Below are 13,421 nucleotides of genomic sequence, written 5' to 3'. Positions count from 1 at the left end.
GACACACCTGTGGATGTATTATAATGCACACCAGAAACACACTGCTTCTTTGTGCAGCATCATAGGAAAGTCAAAAGATATCAGTCAAGACTTGCACAAGTCTGCTTAATCCTTGAGTGCAATTTCCAGATATCTGAAGGTGATTCGTTCATCTGTACAAACAATTCTACGCAAGTACAAACAAGATGGGAATGTCTAGCCATCATACCGCTCAGGAAGTAGACTGGTTCTGTGTACCAGAAATGAACATGCTTTGGTCAGACATGTGCATATCAAGGACAAAAGCAAAAGACCTTCTGAAGATGCTGGTGGAAGCTGGTAAGATTATGTCATTATCCACAGTGAAACGAGTACTATATCAACATGGGCTGAAAAGCCACTCTGCCAGGAAGAAGCTATTACTCCAAAAAAAACCATAAAAAAGCCAGATTAATGTTTGCATATGCACACAGGAACAAAAACCTTAATTTTTTGGAGACCTGTTCTGTGGTCTGATGAAAATAAAATTGAACTGTTTGGCCATAATGACCATCGTTACATTTGGGAAAAAGGGAGAAGATTTGAAGCCTAAGAACACCATTCCAACTGTGAAACACAGGGGTAAAAGCATCATGTTGTGGGGTTTTTGTTTTGCTGCAGGAGGGACTGGTAACGTCACAAAATAAATGGCATCATGAGGAAAGAGGATTGTGTCAATACTGAATCAACATCTCAAGACATCAGCCAGGAATAAAGCTTGGGCTGAAATAGCCGAAGCATATTGCCAAATTGGTTACAAAGAGGCTTAAGGATAACAAAGTCAATGTTTTGGAGTGGCCATCATAAAGCCCTGATCTCAATTTTTTTTGAAAATTTATGGGCAAAGCTGAAAAGGCCAGTGCGAGCAAGGCGACCTACAAACATGGCTTAGTTACACCAGTTCTGTCAGGAAGAATGGGACCAAATTCCTACCAACCATTGTGAGAAGCTTGTGGAAGGAAATCCAAAACATTTCACCCAAGTCATACAGTTTAGGGGCAACGGCACCAAATACTAATGAAATGTGTGTAAACTTTCTCTCTCTCTCATTATTCTGGTATTTGTCAAATAGAAATAATTTTAGCTCCTAAATGACCTAAAAAGGGAAAGGTTTATTCTGATTTCATGTCAGATAGTGAGGAAAACATGCAGATGTGTCTTTATAGATAGTGCATGTAAACTTCTGGTTTCAACTGTGTATAGAATGGGCCAGGGATGGGGGATCATATACAGTGGGGAAAATACTTATTTGATCCACTGCCGATTTTGCAAGTGTTCCATTTACAAACAATGGAGAAGTCTGTAATTTTTATCATAGTTACAGTTCAACTGTGACAGACAGAATACAAAAAAAATACAGAAAATCACATTTATATGATTTTTTAAATAATTCATTTGCATTTTATTGCATGAAATAAGTATTTGATATAATAGAAAAACAGAACTTAATATTTGGTACCTTTTGCTTACAGAGGTCGGTCCTTTCCTGTAGTTCTTGACCAAGTTTGCACATGCTGCAGCAGGGATTTTCACCCGCTCCTTCATTCAGATCTTCTCCAGATCTTTCAGGGCTGTCACTGGGCAACATTGAGTTTCAGCTCCCTCCAAAGATTTTCTATTGGGTTCAGGACTGGCGACTGGCTAGGCCACACCAGTTCTTTGAATGCTTCTTACGGAGCCATTCCTTAGTTGCCCTGGCTATGTGTTTTGGGTCATTGTCTTGCTGGAAGACCCAGCCATGACCCACGTTCAATGCTCATCCTCCCTTCAGTAGGGTCCAGTCTTCCTGTCACCTTTGCAGAAAAGCACCCCCGAAAGTACGTTTCCAACCCCATGCTTCTTGGTTGGGACGGTGTTCTTGAGGTTGTACTCATCCTTCTTCCTCCAAACACAGCGAGTAGAATTGATACCAAACAGTTCTATTTTGGTCTCATCTAACCACATGCCCTTCTCCCATGTCTTCCCTGGATCGTCCAGATTGTCATTGGTGAACTTCAAATGGGTCTGGACATGTGCTGGTGTGAGCAGGAGGACCTTGCGTGCCCTGCAGGATTTTAATCCATGACTGTGTAGTGTGTTACTATTGGTAATCTTTGAGACCGTGGTCCCAGCTCTCATCAGGTCATTGACCAGTTCCTCCCGTGTAATTCTGGGCTCATTCCCGACCTTTCTCAGTCATTCTAAGTCAGTAAGTCATCCTTAGTGTGCTTGAGGTTGTGGACAGGTGTCTTTTATACAGATGACAAGTTCAAACAGGTGCAATTAATACAGGTAATGAGTGCAGAATAGGAGCGTTTCTAAAAGAAAAAATAACACGTCTGTGAGAGCCAGAATTCGTGTTGGTTGATAGGTGATCAAATACTCTTTTCATGCAATAAAATGCAAATTTATTATTTAAAAAAGTATACATTGTGATTTTATTTTTTAATTAGTCTCGGTCACTGTTGAATTGTACCTACGATAAAAATTCCAGACCTCTCCATTTTTTGTAGGAGATTGTCGATTTTTCAAAACTTGCAAGATTTTGTTTTGTCGATTTTGCAAAATCGACAGTATATCAAATACTTACTTATTTTCCCCCCCGTATATATCGGGATGGGCCCAGGATGTGGATCATTTACACCAGGATGGGGAAATATATATACCTGGAAGGTGCCAAAGATGGCGGACATTAGTACAGAATTGGGGGACATTACCCCCATAGCAATGTCAGCAGCAGATCGTCATGACTACATTTTTTTTCCTATTTTCTGCCTCTAAAATCTGTGTGTGTGTTTTATAGTCCGTTGCGGTCCGAAAAATATGATAAATTGACTCCAACATGAAGGGGTGAATGGATCATTAGCAGCAAGAATTGAGCATGTTAAAACTAACCGCTCCAGTATTATTTATAGTGAAACAGCTGATCGTGAAAATGAAATTTGTTCCTTTTTTTATTTTAATATGTGATAGCTGGTATTGTATGGATTTACATTTGCTACATCTTGTAATGTGCGCTTTCTCTTAGTATAAACATTTTTACAGCTCTGTTCTTTTTATTGCTGGATAGTAATAGATGTACCATGTAAGTTGTTTTACTGTATTTACTATGTAGAGTCCAACCAGCTGAAGCTTAGAAAGGTGGAGCCATGGAATAGTGTCCGGGTCACATTTAACATCCCCAGAGAAGCTGCTGAGCGTCTGCGCCTCCTTGCTCAAGGCAATAACCAGCAGCTGCGAGATCTAGGAATTCTGTCCGTCCAAATTGAAGGTATAGTGTTGACATGCGGTTCTATCAGTTTCTATAATTGCCAGTACAATGTACCAACTTGCTTCTGTGCATTAGTTTCATTTTGCTAGGAAGAATTGTCATTTCAGTTTTTTTGCAGATTAAAGGTATAGTCTTTTGAAGGGTTATTGTCATTCCATTAGAGTGGTAGTACACTACTCTTGACAACCTCTTTCTCAATCCCTTTGTTTTCCCTCCCGTAAAGTAATAAGACTTACAGTATATGCGCCTTTGGTGCCAGCGCTGTTCCAGCATATCGGCTCTGGCTCTCCCGGGGATCGAGTTACATTTTGTCACACAATCTCTGTGGCCAGTCAGCGCTGGCTTCACTCTCCCGTCCCTCAGATAAATTTGACATCCAGAGGAAGTCATTGAGCAGTCGCAGCTCTTTCTTCCTCTAGTTGTCAATTACTTACGTAGCAAGGGAGAGTGAAGCCAGTACTGATTGGCTGCAGCGATTACTTGACATTATTATGTTATGCAATCCCTGAGTGAGCCAGTGCCCATGCCATTGGAACAGTGCCGGTATCGAAAGTGAGTATACGTGGTGGTGTTTTACTGGGTAAAATATGGGGTTTGAGAAGGGGTTGTCTTCAGTAGTGGACAACCCCTCTAAACATCCAACTCCTTACAGGACTAGGATGTGCCTAAAGACATCAGTCTTCCAGGTCCATAAAATCTGTGGAATAAGCAAACTAAGGTATCCCTTTGCTGTTTGGATATAAAAGTTCACTTATGTATTATTATATCTTTAAAGGTCCAGGTACATTAAAATTATTGCATCAAGACAAAAATGACATGTTTCAGATATAGTTCTGTCCTTATTCATACTCCACTGTGTTCCAAATTATTATGCAATTGCTATTTTTCCCTGATTTTCCTAAATGGTCAATGCAAATGGGTCAATACCATATTAAAATCAATAATAGTTAGCGTATAAATCAAACTATATTCTTTGCCGTGGTCATTTTTGCACCTTCAAGGACCCTGAAGGGGCCTTCCAGCTCTTTCCCCATGATTCTGGCATAAAACATGACTCCTCCACCTCCTTGCTGACATCGCAGCCTTGTTGGGACATAGTAGCCATCCACCAACCAACCACTACTCCATCCATCTGGACCATCCAGGGTTGCACAGCACTCATCAATAAAGAATTTGTAAAATTAGTCTTCATATGTGTCTGATCCCACTGCCATTGTTTCCTCACAACTAATCTTGCACCTTGAGGTTTGTGGTACTCCAGGGGCACCAGTAGCTTCAAATACCTGTTTTATGCTTTGTATTGATATTTTAGCAGCTGCTCTTTTAATCCGATGAATTTGTTTGGCAGAAACCTTCCTCATTATGCCTTTATCTACACAAACCTATTTATGCTGTGTATCTGCCACAAATGTCTTCATAGTACGATGATCATGCTTAAAGGGAGTCTGTTAGCAGGTTTCTGCTATGTAATGTGATGACAGCATGCAGTAGGTATTAACACAGAGATTTCAATAACGTATCTTTTGTCACAGTGTGCAGTTGTTTACCTGCAATGTTTGTTTTAGCTTCAAAAGATTTATTAATGCTGGGCTAGGTCCATAAGCATTTAGCTAGTCCGGCACTGTCTATAGAATTGTACATGTAGAGACTGGTGTGGGCAAGGGCAGATTCCTCAGCTCTGATGCATAGCTAAATCTAAAAACTCTGTAGTCAACGTCACTGCACTCAGTAAACTAAGTGATACATTGTTGAATTCAGGGTCTCTTTGCCTTCATCATGCTACTATCAGATGAGCTAGCAAAAACCTGCTGACCGATTCCTTTTAGGTTTTCATGAAATATGTAATGTTTTCATACCTTGTCCAAAGCACTATCTGATGCTTTTTAGGAGCCGATAGATCTGTTTTCTTTCCCGTTTTGTTTGAAACCTGTGGCCTACATAATAAAGTAATTTTTTATTAATTAAGTAAAGTCCTTAAGTAATTTTTCTTTGTCGCTCCATTGGGAGACCCAGACAATTGGGTGTATAGCTTCTGCCTCCGGAGGCCACACAAAGTATTACACTGAAAAAGTGTAACCCCTCCCCTCTGCCTATACACCCTCCCGTGGATCACGGGCTCCTCAGTTTTATGCTTTGTGTGGAAGGAGGCACACATCCACTCATGCATTCCCATTTTAGTCAGCAGCAGCTGCTGATTTTATCGGTTGGAAGAAAAGAGGGCCCCCACAGGGCCCCCGGCATGCTCCCTTCTCACCCCACTACGTCGGCGGTGCTGTTAAGGTTGAGGTACCCATTGCGGGTACAGAGGCTGGAGCCACATGCCGTTTTCCTTCACCATCCCTTAGAGGCTCTGGGAGAAGTGGGATCCTGACCGGTCATCCATTTACTGGGACCGGGCTCCCTCCGCAGCCCCTGTGGGAATCTGCCGGACAGGAGTCTATGTATCCTCAGGGACAGGGCCCTGCATCTAAAAGTACTCGGTGTCCCCATGGGGACTGTGCATGGAGCGCTTGTTTCACAGACGCTGCAGCAGCTGCTGGTTTGTGAAGACCGGGACTTCCGCGCCGACCAAGCCTGTTTGTCGGCCGCGGTATTAAATTTAGTCCCCGGCTTCATTGCGGCCTAGTACCATAACTCCCGCCCCCGGGCCTGCCAGTCAGGGGTAAGGGCGAGACGGTCGACCTGACGTCGGCAGTGAGGGCTGGAGCATACTTTGTTTCCCCCCCCCCCTCACTGATCACTGTGGGGCCCCAGATTCCCGCACTTTACTAGTCGCCGCCCACGGCTCTCTCCTCCCCTGAGAGCTCCGGCAGCCATTTTTACACACATTCTGCCGGTGGAGGATTTTCAGGAACGAGCTCTGCAGCTCTGGGAGACCTAAGGCAGGGAATCTGGTATATATATATGTATATATTTTCTCTGTTCGGCCGGGTTGTTTACTTTTGGCTATATACCCTCAGTGATCACTCTCCTAGGAGACAACAGCATGTCGTCCACAAGGAGCAAGGGCGCTAAGGCAAAGGGTTTTTTTGCAACCTGTACCTCTTGTGGGGCTATGTTACCTGCGGGTTCCACCTACCCTCACTGTGAGCAATGCTCGACCCCTGTTGCACTTGCTCAGCCGGAGCCTCGGTCACTAGTGGGCCCCTCGGCTCAGGCAGACCCTCCTGCTTCCACTGTCCAGGCGGCAGGGACAGAGTTTGCAGTTTTTGCTGAGAAACTCTCTGAGTCGCTTTCACAATCCATGGCTCAGTCTATGGACAAATGGTCTGCCAAGCTACTAGAAGCCTTGCAGTCCAGACCGGTCCTTACACAGGCCCCGGGCACTGTTGGATCATCGCCTCCAGGCCCCTCTCGGTCTGCGCCGCAGCGTGCTCACGGGGTGGCCCCTAGGTCTCACGTGGAGGACTCCTGCACGGACCACAGTCCCAGACCGGCTAAGTTGGCTCGCTGGGAATCTTCCCCGACTTCCTCACGCTGCTCGGGGTCTCAGCTTGAGGACTCTCTGGAGGACGAGGTGGACGTCGCAGCTCAGGGCTCTGACCCTGACGTTGCCCTCAATTTTGATACACCTGAGGGGGATGCCTTAGTAAATGATCTTATATCGTCCATCAACCAGGTGCTAGATCTTTCTCCCCCACCTCCACCTATAGAGGAGTCGGCTTCGCAGCAGGAGAAACACCAGTTTAGCTTTCCCAAACGTACACGGAGTGCATTTTTCGATCACTCTAACTTCAGAGATGCTGTCCAGAAGCACAGAGCATTTCCGGACAAGCGCTTTACTAAGCGCCTTAATGACACACGTTACCCCTTCCCCTCTGACGTAGTTAAGGGTTGGGCTCAATGTCCCAAGGTGGATCCTCCAGTCTCTAGACTGGCGGCTAGATCTGTAGTATCAGTTGCAGATGGCTCATCGCTCAAGGATGCCACTGACAGGCAGATAGAGCTCCTAGTGAAATCCATCTATGAAGCCACAGGCGCGTCTTTTGCCCCGGCCTTTGCAGCCGTGTGGGCACTCCAAGCTATCTCAGCTTGTCTGTCTGAGATTAATGCGGTCACACGTACCTCTGCTCCGCAAGTTGCGTCTTTGACTTCTCAGGCGTCGGCTTTTTCGTCCTACGCCATGAACGCCGTCCTGGACTCTGCTAGCCGTACAGCGGTAGCATCCGCTAATTCGGTGGCAGTCCGCAGGGCCATGTGGCTACGCGAATGGAAGGCAGACTCTGCTTCCAAGAAGTTCTTAACCGGTTTGCCGTTTTCTGGCGACCGATTGTTTGGCGAACGATTGGATGAAATTATTAAGGAATCCAAGGGAAAGGACTCGTCCTTACCCCAGTCCAAACCGAAGAGACCTCAGCAACGGAAAATACAACCGAGGTTTCGGTCCTTTCGGCCCTCAGCCAAGTCCCAATCCTCTTCGTCCAACAGGCCAGAGAAAGGCCAGAGGAACTCCTATGCGTGGCGGTCTAAGTCACGCCCCCAAAAAACCGCCGGAGGCACTGCCTCCAAGGCGGCCTCCTCATGACTTTCGGCCTCCCCGAACCGCATCCTCGGTCGGTGGCAGGCTCTCCCGCTTTTGCGACGCCTGGTGGCCACATGTCCAAGACCGATGGGTGAGAGACATTCTGTCTCACGGTTACAGGATAGAGTTCAGCTCTCGTCCTCCGACTCGTTTCTTCAGAACATCTCCGCCCCCATCTCGGGCCGGCACACTTTTTCAGGCTGTGGGCGTTCTGAAGACAGAAGGAGTGGTGATTCCCGTTCCCCCTCAGGAACATGGTCACGGCTTCCACTCCAACTTGTTCGTGGTGCCAAAGAAGGACGGATCATTCCGTCCCGTTCTGGACCTCAAACTGCTCAACAGGCATGTGATCACCAGAAGGTTTCGGATGGAATCTCTCCGCTCGGTCATCGCTTCGATGTCACAAGGAGACTTCCTAGCATCAATCGACATCAAGGATGCTTATCTCCATGTGCCGATCGCACCCGAACATCAACGCTTCCTGCGTTTCGCCATCGGGGACGAACACCTTCAGTTCGTGGCACTGCCTTTCGGCCTGGCGACAGCCCCACGGGTCTTCACCAAGGTCATGGCAGCAGTGGTGGCGGTCCTACACTCTCAGGGCCACTCGGTGATCCCTTACTTAGACGATCTCCTAGTCAGGGCACCCTCCCGGGTGGCGTGTCAACACAGCCTGACCGTCGCTCTGGCGACTCTCCAGCAGTTCGGGTGGCTCATCAACTTCCCAAAGTCCAAGTTGACACCGACCCAATCACTGACTTACCTCGGGATGGAGTTTCATACTCACTCAGCAGTAGTCAAGCTACCGCTGGACAAACAGCTTTCGCTGCAGACAGGGGTGCAATCTCTTCTTCGGGGTCAGTCACACCCCTTGAGGCGCCTCATGCACTTCCTGGGGAAGATGGTGGCAGCAATGGAGGCAGTGCCCTTCGCGCAGTTCCATCTGCGCCCACTCCAATGGGACATTCTCCGCAAATGGGACAGGAGGTCGACGTCCCTCGACAGGAACGTCTCTCTTTCCCTTGCAGCCAAAACCTCTCTTCAGTGGTGGCTTCTTCCTACTTCTCTATCGCAGGGAAAATCCTTCCTGCCCTCATCCTGGGCTGTGGTCATGACGGACGCGAGCCTGTCAGGGTGGGGAGCGGTTTTTCTCCACCACAGGGCTCAGGGAACCTGGACTCCGATAGAGTCTTCCCTTCAGATCAATGTTCTGGAGATAAGGGCAGTGTATCTAGCCCTAAAGGCGTTCCATCGGTGGCTGGAGGGCAGGCAGATCCGCATACAGTCGGACAACGCCACGGCGGTCGCGTACATCAACCACCAGGGCGGCACGCGCAGCCGTCAAGCCTTCCAGGAAGTCCGGCGGATTCTGCTGTGGGCGGAAGCCACAGCCTCCACCATCTCCGCAGTTCACATCCCGGGCGTAGAAAACTGGGAAGCAGATTTTCTCAGTCGTCAGGGCATGGATGCGGGGGAATGGTCTCTTCACCCAGACGTGTTTCGAGAGATCTGTCGCCGCTGGGGAACGCCGGACGTCGATCTCATGGCGTCACGGCACAACAACAAGGTCCCGGCCTTCATGGCACGGTCTCAAGATCACAGAGCTCTGGCGGTGGACGCATTAGTTCAGGATTGGTCGCAGTTTCGACTCCCTTATGTGTTTCCTCCTCTGGCGATGTTGCCCAGAGTGTTACGCAAGATCAGATCCGACGGTCGTCGCGCCATTCTCGTCGCTCCAGATTGGCCGAGGCGGTCGTGGTACCCGGATCTGTGGCATCTCACGGTGGGTCAGCCGTGGGCGCTTCCAGACCGCACAGACCTGCTGTCACAAGGGCCGTTTTTCCATCTGAATTCTGCGGCCCTCAACCTGACTGTGTGGCCATTGAGTCCTGGCTCCTAGCGTCGTCGGGGTTATCTCAGGATGTCATTGCCACTATGAGACAGGCCAGGAAACCAACGTCCGCCAAGATCTATTACAGGTCGTGGCGGATCTTCTTGTCCTGGTGCTCTGATAAGGGTTTTACTCCCTGGCCTTTTGCCTTACCCATTTTTCTTTCATTCCTTCAATCCGGAATGGACAAGGGTTTGTCACTCGGCTCTCTCAAGGGACAAGTATCGGCGCGCTCAGTATTTTTTCAAAAGCGCCTGGCAAGGCTTCCGCAGGTCCGCACGTTCCTGCAGGGAGTTTGCCACATAGTTCCACCCTACAAGCGTCCGCTGGAACCCTGGGACCTTAACAGGGTGCTAATGGCTCTTCAAAAACCACCTTCGAGCCGCTGAGGGATGTCTCTTTATCACGTCTTTCGCAGAAGGTGACATTTCTTGTGGCAATTACCTCACTCCGAAGAGTGTCGGAGCTTGCAGCGCTGTCATGCAAATCCCCTTTCCTGGTTTTTCACCAGGATAAGGTGGTTCTGAGTCCTGTCCCGGAGTTTCTCCCTAAGGTGGTATCTCCTTTTCATCTCAATCAGGATATCTCCTTACCGTCATTTTGCCCTCATCCAGTTCACCAGTGTGAAAAGGATTTGCATTCATTAGATCTAGTGAGAGCACTCCGGCTCTACGTGTCTCGCACGGCGCCCCTGCGCCGTTCAGATGCGCACTTTGTCCTGGTCGCTGGCCAGCGTAAGGGTTCGCAGGCTTCCAAGTCAACTTTGGCTCGGTGGATCAAGGAACCGATTCTTGAAGCCTACCGTTCTTCGGGGCTTCCTCTTCCTTCGGGGCTGAAAGCCCATTCTACCAGAGCCGTGGGTGCGTCCTGGGCATTGCGACACCGGGCTACGGCTCAGCAGGTGTGTCAGGCAGCTACCTGGTCTAGTCTGCACACCTTCACAAAACACTATCAAGTGCATACCTATGCTTCGGCAGATGCCAGTCTAGGTAGGCGAGTCCTTCAGGCGGCGATTGCCCACCTGTAGGAAGGGGTCGTTTTCGGCTCTCTTTTATTGAGGTATTCTTTTACCCACCCAGGGACTGCTTTTGGACGTCCCAATTGTTTGGGTCTCCCAATGGAGCGACAAAGAAGAAGGGAATTTTGTTTACTTACCGTAAATTCCTTTTCTTCTAGCTCCTATTGGGAGACCCAGCACCCACCCCTGTTCCCTTCGGGCTGGTTGTTCTTTTGTGTACACATGTTGTTCATGTTGAATTGTTCTTTTGGTTATGGTTTCAGTTCTCCGAACATCCTTCGGATTGAATTTACCCCAGACCAATTTATAAGTTTCCTCCTTCCTGCTTTTGCACCAAAACTGAGGAGCCCGTGATCCACGGGAGGGTGTATAGGCAGAGGGGAGGGGTTACACTTTTTCAGTGTAATACTTTGTGTGGCCTCCGGAGGCAGAAGCTATACACCCAATTGTCTGGGTCTCCCAATAGGAGCTAGAAGAAAAGGAATTTACGGTAAGTAAACAAAATTCCCTTCTTCTTTAATTGGGCTCACCTGGCAAACTATCACAGATGTTTGAGATCGATTTCAGTGATCTAAAGCAGAGATCCACAACTCCAGTCCTAAAGGCCCACCAACACTGCATTGCACAGGCTTTGAATCATCACCTGTGCAGTTTATTACTGTATTTTTCGTTTTATAAGACACATCCCAAATTTAGAGGAAAAAAAAAAGTTAAAAAGCATAAATATGCGATCGGTCTTGGGGTTGTGGAGAGCGGTAGCAGCGGTGAAGCGGGCTCACAGGAAGCGGTGGTGGAGCAGAGTGATGCTGCGGGCGGTGTGGCAGGTGTCCTGGATGCTCGCTGTGGGTGCTGTTAGGCAGGAACATCCAGAATCTTCAAAGATATGGCACTCGTAGTCGGTTCGTGCGACAAGCCGAGATCTCATTTTCGCACGCTCCATATTTGGACGCTATTTTCCTTAAAGCGGGCTTTACACGCTACGACATTGCTAATGCGAAGTCGTTGGGGTCACGGAATTTGTGACGCACATCCGGCCACATTAGCGATGCCGTTGCGTGTGACACCTATGAGCGATTTTGCATCGTCGCAAAAACGTGCAAAATCGCTTATCGGTGACATGGAGGTCCATTCTCGAATATCGTTGGAGCTGCAGGTACGAACTAGTTCGTCGCTCCTGCGGCAGCACACATCGCTCCGTGTGACACCGCAGGAACGAGGAACCTCTCCTTACCTGCCGCCGGCCCCAATGCGGAAGGAAGAAGGTGGGCGGGATGTTAGGTCCCGCTCATCTCCGCCCCTCCGCTTCTATTGGGCGGCCGCTCAGTGACGTCGCTGTGACGCCGCACAGACCGCCCCCTTAGAAAGGAGGCGGTTCGCCGGTCAAAGCGACGTCGCAGAGAAGGTAAGTATGTGTGACGGGTCTGGCCGATGCTGTGCAACACGGGCATCGATTTGCCCGTGTCGCACAACCGATGGGGGCGGGAATGCACGCTAGCGATATCGGTACCGATATCGCAGCATGTAAAGCGGCCTTAAGTCCGCTGCCGGGAGATCAATGGGCCGGAGGCGGCGCGTGTGCAGATGAGATCTTGAACCGAGAACTGAGTCTGCGCACATGCCAACTCCGGGCGGCATTATTTGACGTCCTCACCGCCCGAACAGCAGTGCCAGTCCAGCCACCGAAGACCCCGCACAACAGCCACTGGTGACAACACGCAGACACTGCACAGCCACTGCAGCCGCCAGAGACACCACACAGCCGCTGCAGACACTGCACAGTCACCCCAGCAGCAGCCACCCTAGACACCACACAGCCGCTGCAGACACTGCACAGTCGCCTCAGCAGCAGCCACCCGAGACACCGGACAGCCACTGCAGCCGCCAGAGACCCCACACAACCGCTGCAGACACTGCACAGTTGCCCCAGCAGCAGCCACCCTAGACACCACACAGCCGCTGCAGTCACTGCACAGTCGCCTCAGCAGCAGCCACCCGAGACACCGCACAGCCACTGCAGCGGCCAGAGACCCCACACAATCGCTGCAGATACTGCACAGTCTCCCCAGCAGCAGCCACCGCAGACACTGCACAGCGGCTGCAGTCACCGCACAGCAGCACCAGCCGCCGCACCAGATGACGGACGCACCAGCCGCCAGAGCCCCTGCAGCATTTCCCCAGCCTCTTGTGACCACTCTCCACCACCCCGGTAAGCTACATTCAGATTATAAGACGCACCCCTCACTTTCCTCCCAAATTTCTGGGTGGAAAAGTGCGTCTTATAATCTGAAAAATATGGTACATGTCGGACCACTTTCTTTAGCTTGTCTCCAGCAGGTCACCAAATACCTTTCTTTGACTTCACTGAATGATTTATTTTTCCAATACCTAGTGCTATCATAGCCCCAGTTGCAGGGGAAAACAGTTTTGATGTTGTGATGATCTGACCGAGTTGGTTTGAGAATTATCAGTTATATCAGCATGAGATTTCCATGTGCTTTAACCGTCTGATTAAATGGATTTATTATTTCTATTGGGTTTCAGGAGAAGGGGCTATTAACCTAGTATTACCCCAAAATCCTGCTCAAGAGGTGAGGATGAACGGGCCGGTGGCAGCAAGTAATACAATGAGGATTGACCCCAGCTTTGCAGTGCAGAATAGAGCAGGTAGGTCTGGCTATAGTAAATCAATAATACTTGCCTTTGGTGAATCCTTTTCTTACAC

At 49.0% G+C, this 13,421-nt stretch overlaps 1 protein-coding gene across 3 annotated transcripts in view; it reads left to right on the top strand.

Annotated features, from left to right (window-relative positions):
* Positions 1-13,421, top strand: part of NCOA6 (nuclear receptor coactivator 6) — a 96,857-nt gene that overhangs the window by 35,114 nt on the left and 48,322 nt on the right. For all 3 annotated transcript variants that reach the window (XM_075349950.1, XM_075349948.1, XM_075349949.1), the window contains 2 exons: positions 3,113-3,268; positions 13,241-13,363. In XM_075349950.1, coding sequence (XP_075206065.1) covers positions 3,113-3,268; positions 13,241-13,363 — 279 coding nt within the window. The remainder of the gene's footprint in view (positions 1-3,112; positions 3,269-13,240; positions 13,364-13,421) is intronic.

This window comes from Anomaloglossus baeobatrachus, chromosome 5, assembly GCF_048569485.1.
Source record: "Anomaloglossus baeobatrachus isolate aAnoBae1 chromosome 5, aAnoBae1.hap1, whole genome shotgun sequence".
In the NCBI taxonomy this organism is placed as follows: domain Eukaryota; kingdom Metazoa; phylum Chordata; class Amphibia; order Anura; family Aromobatidae; genus Anomaloglossus; species Anomaloglossus baeobatrachus.
The sequence above is the reverse complement of the archived record's forward strand: the minus strand, read 5'-3'. Positions and strand labels throughout refer to the sequence as shown.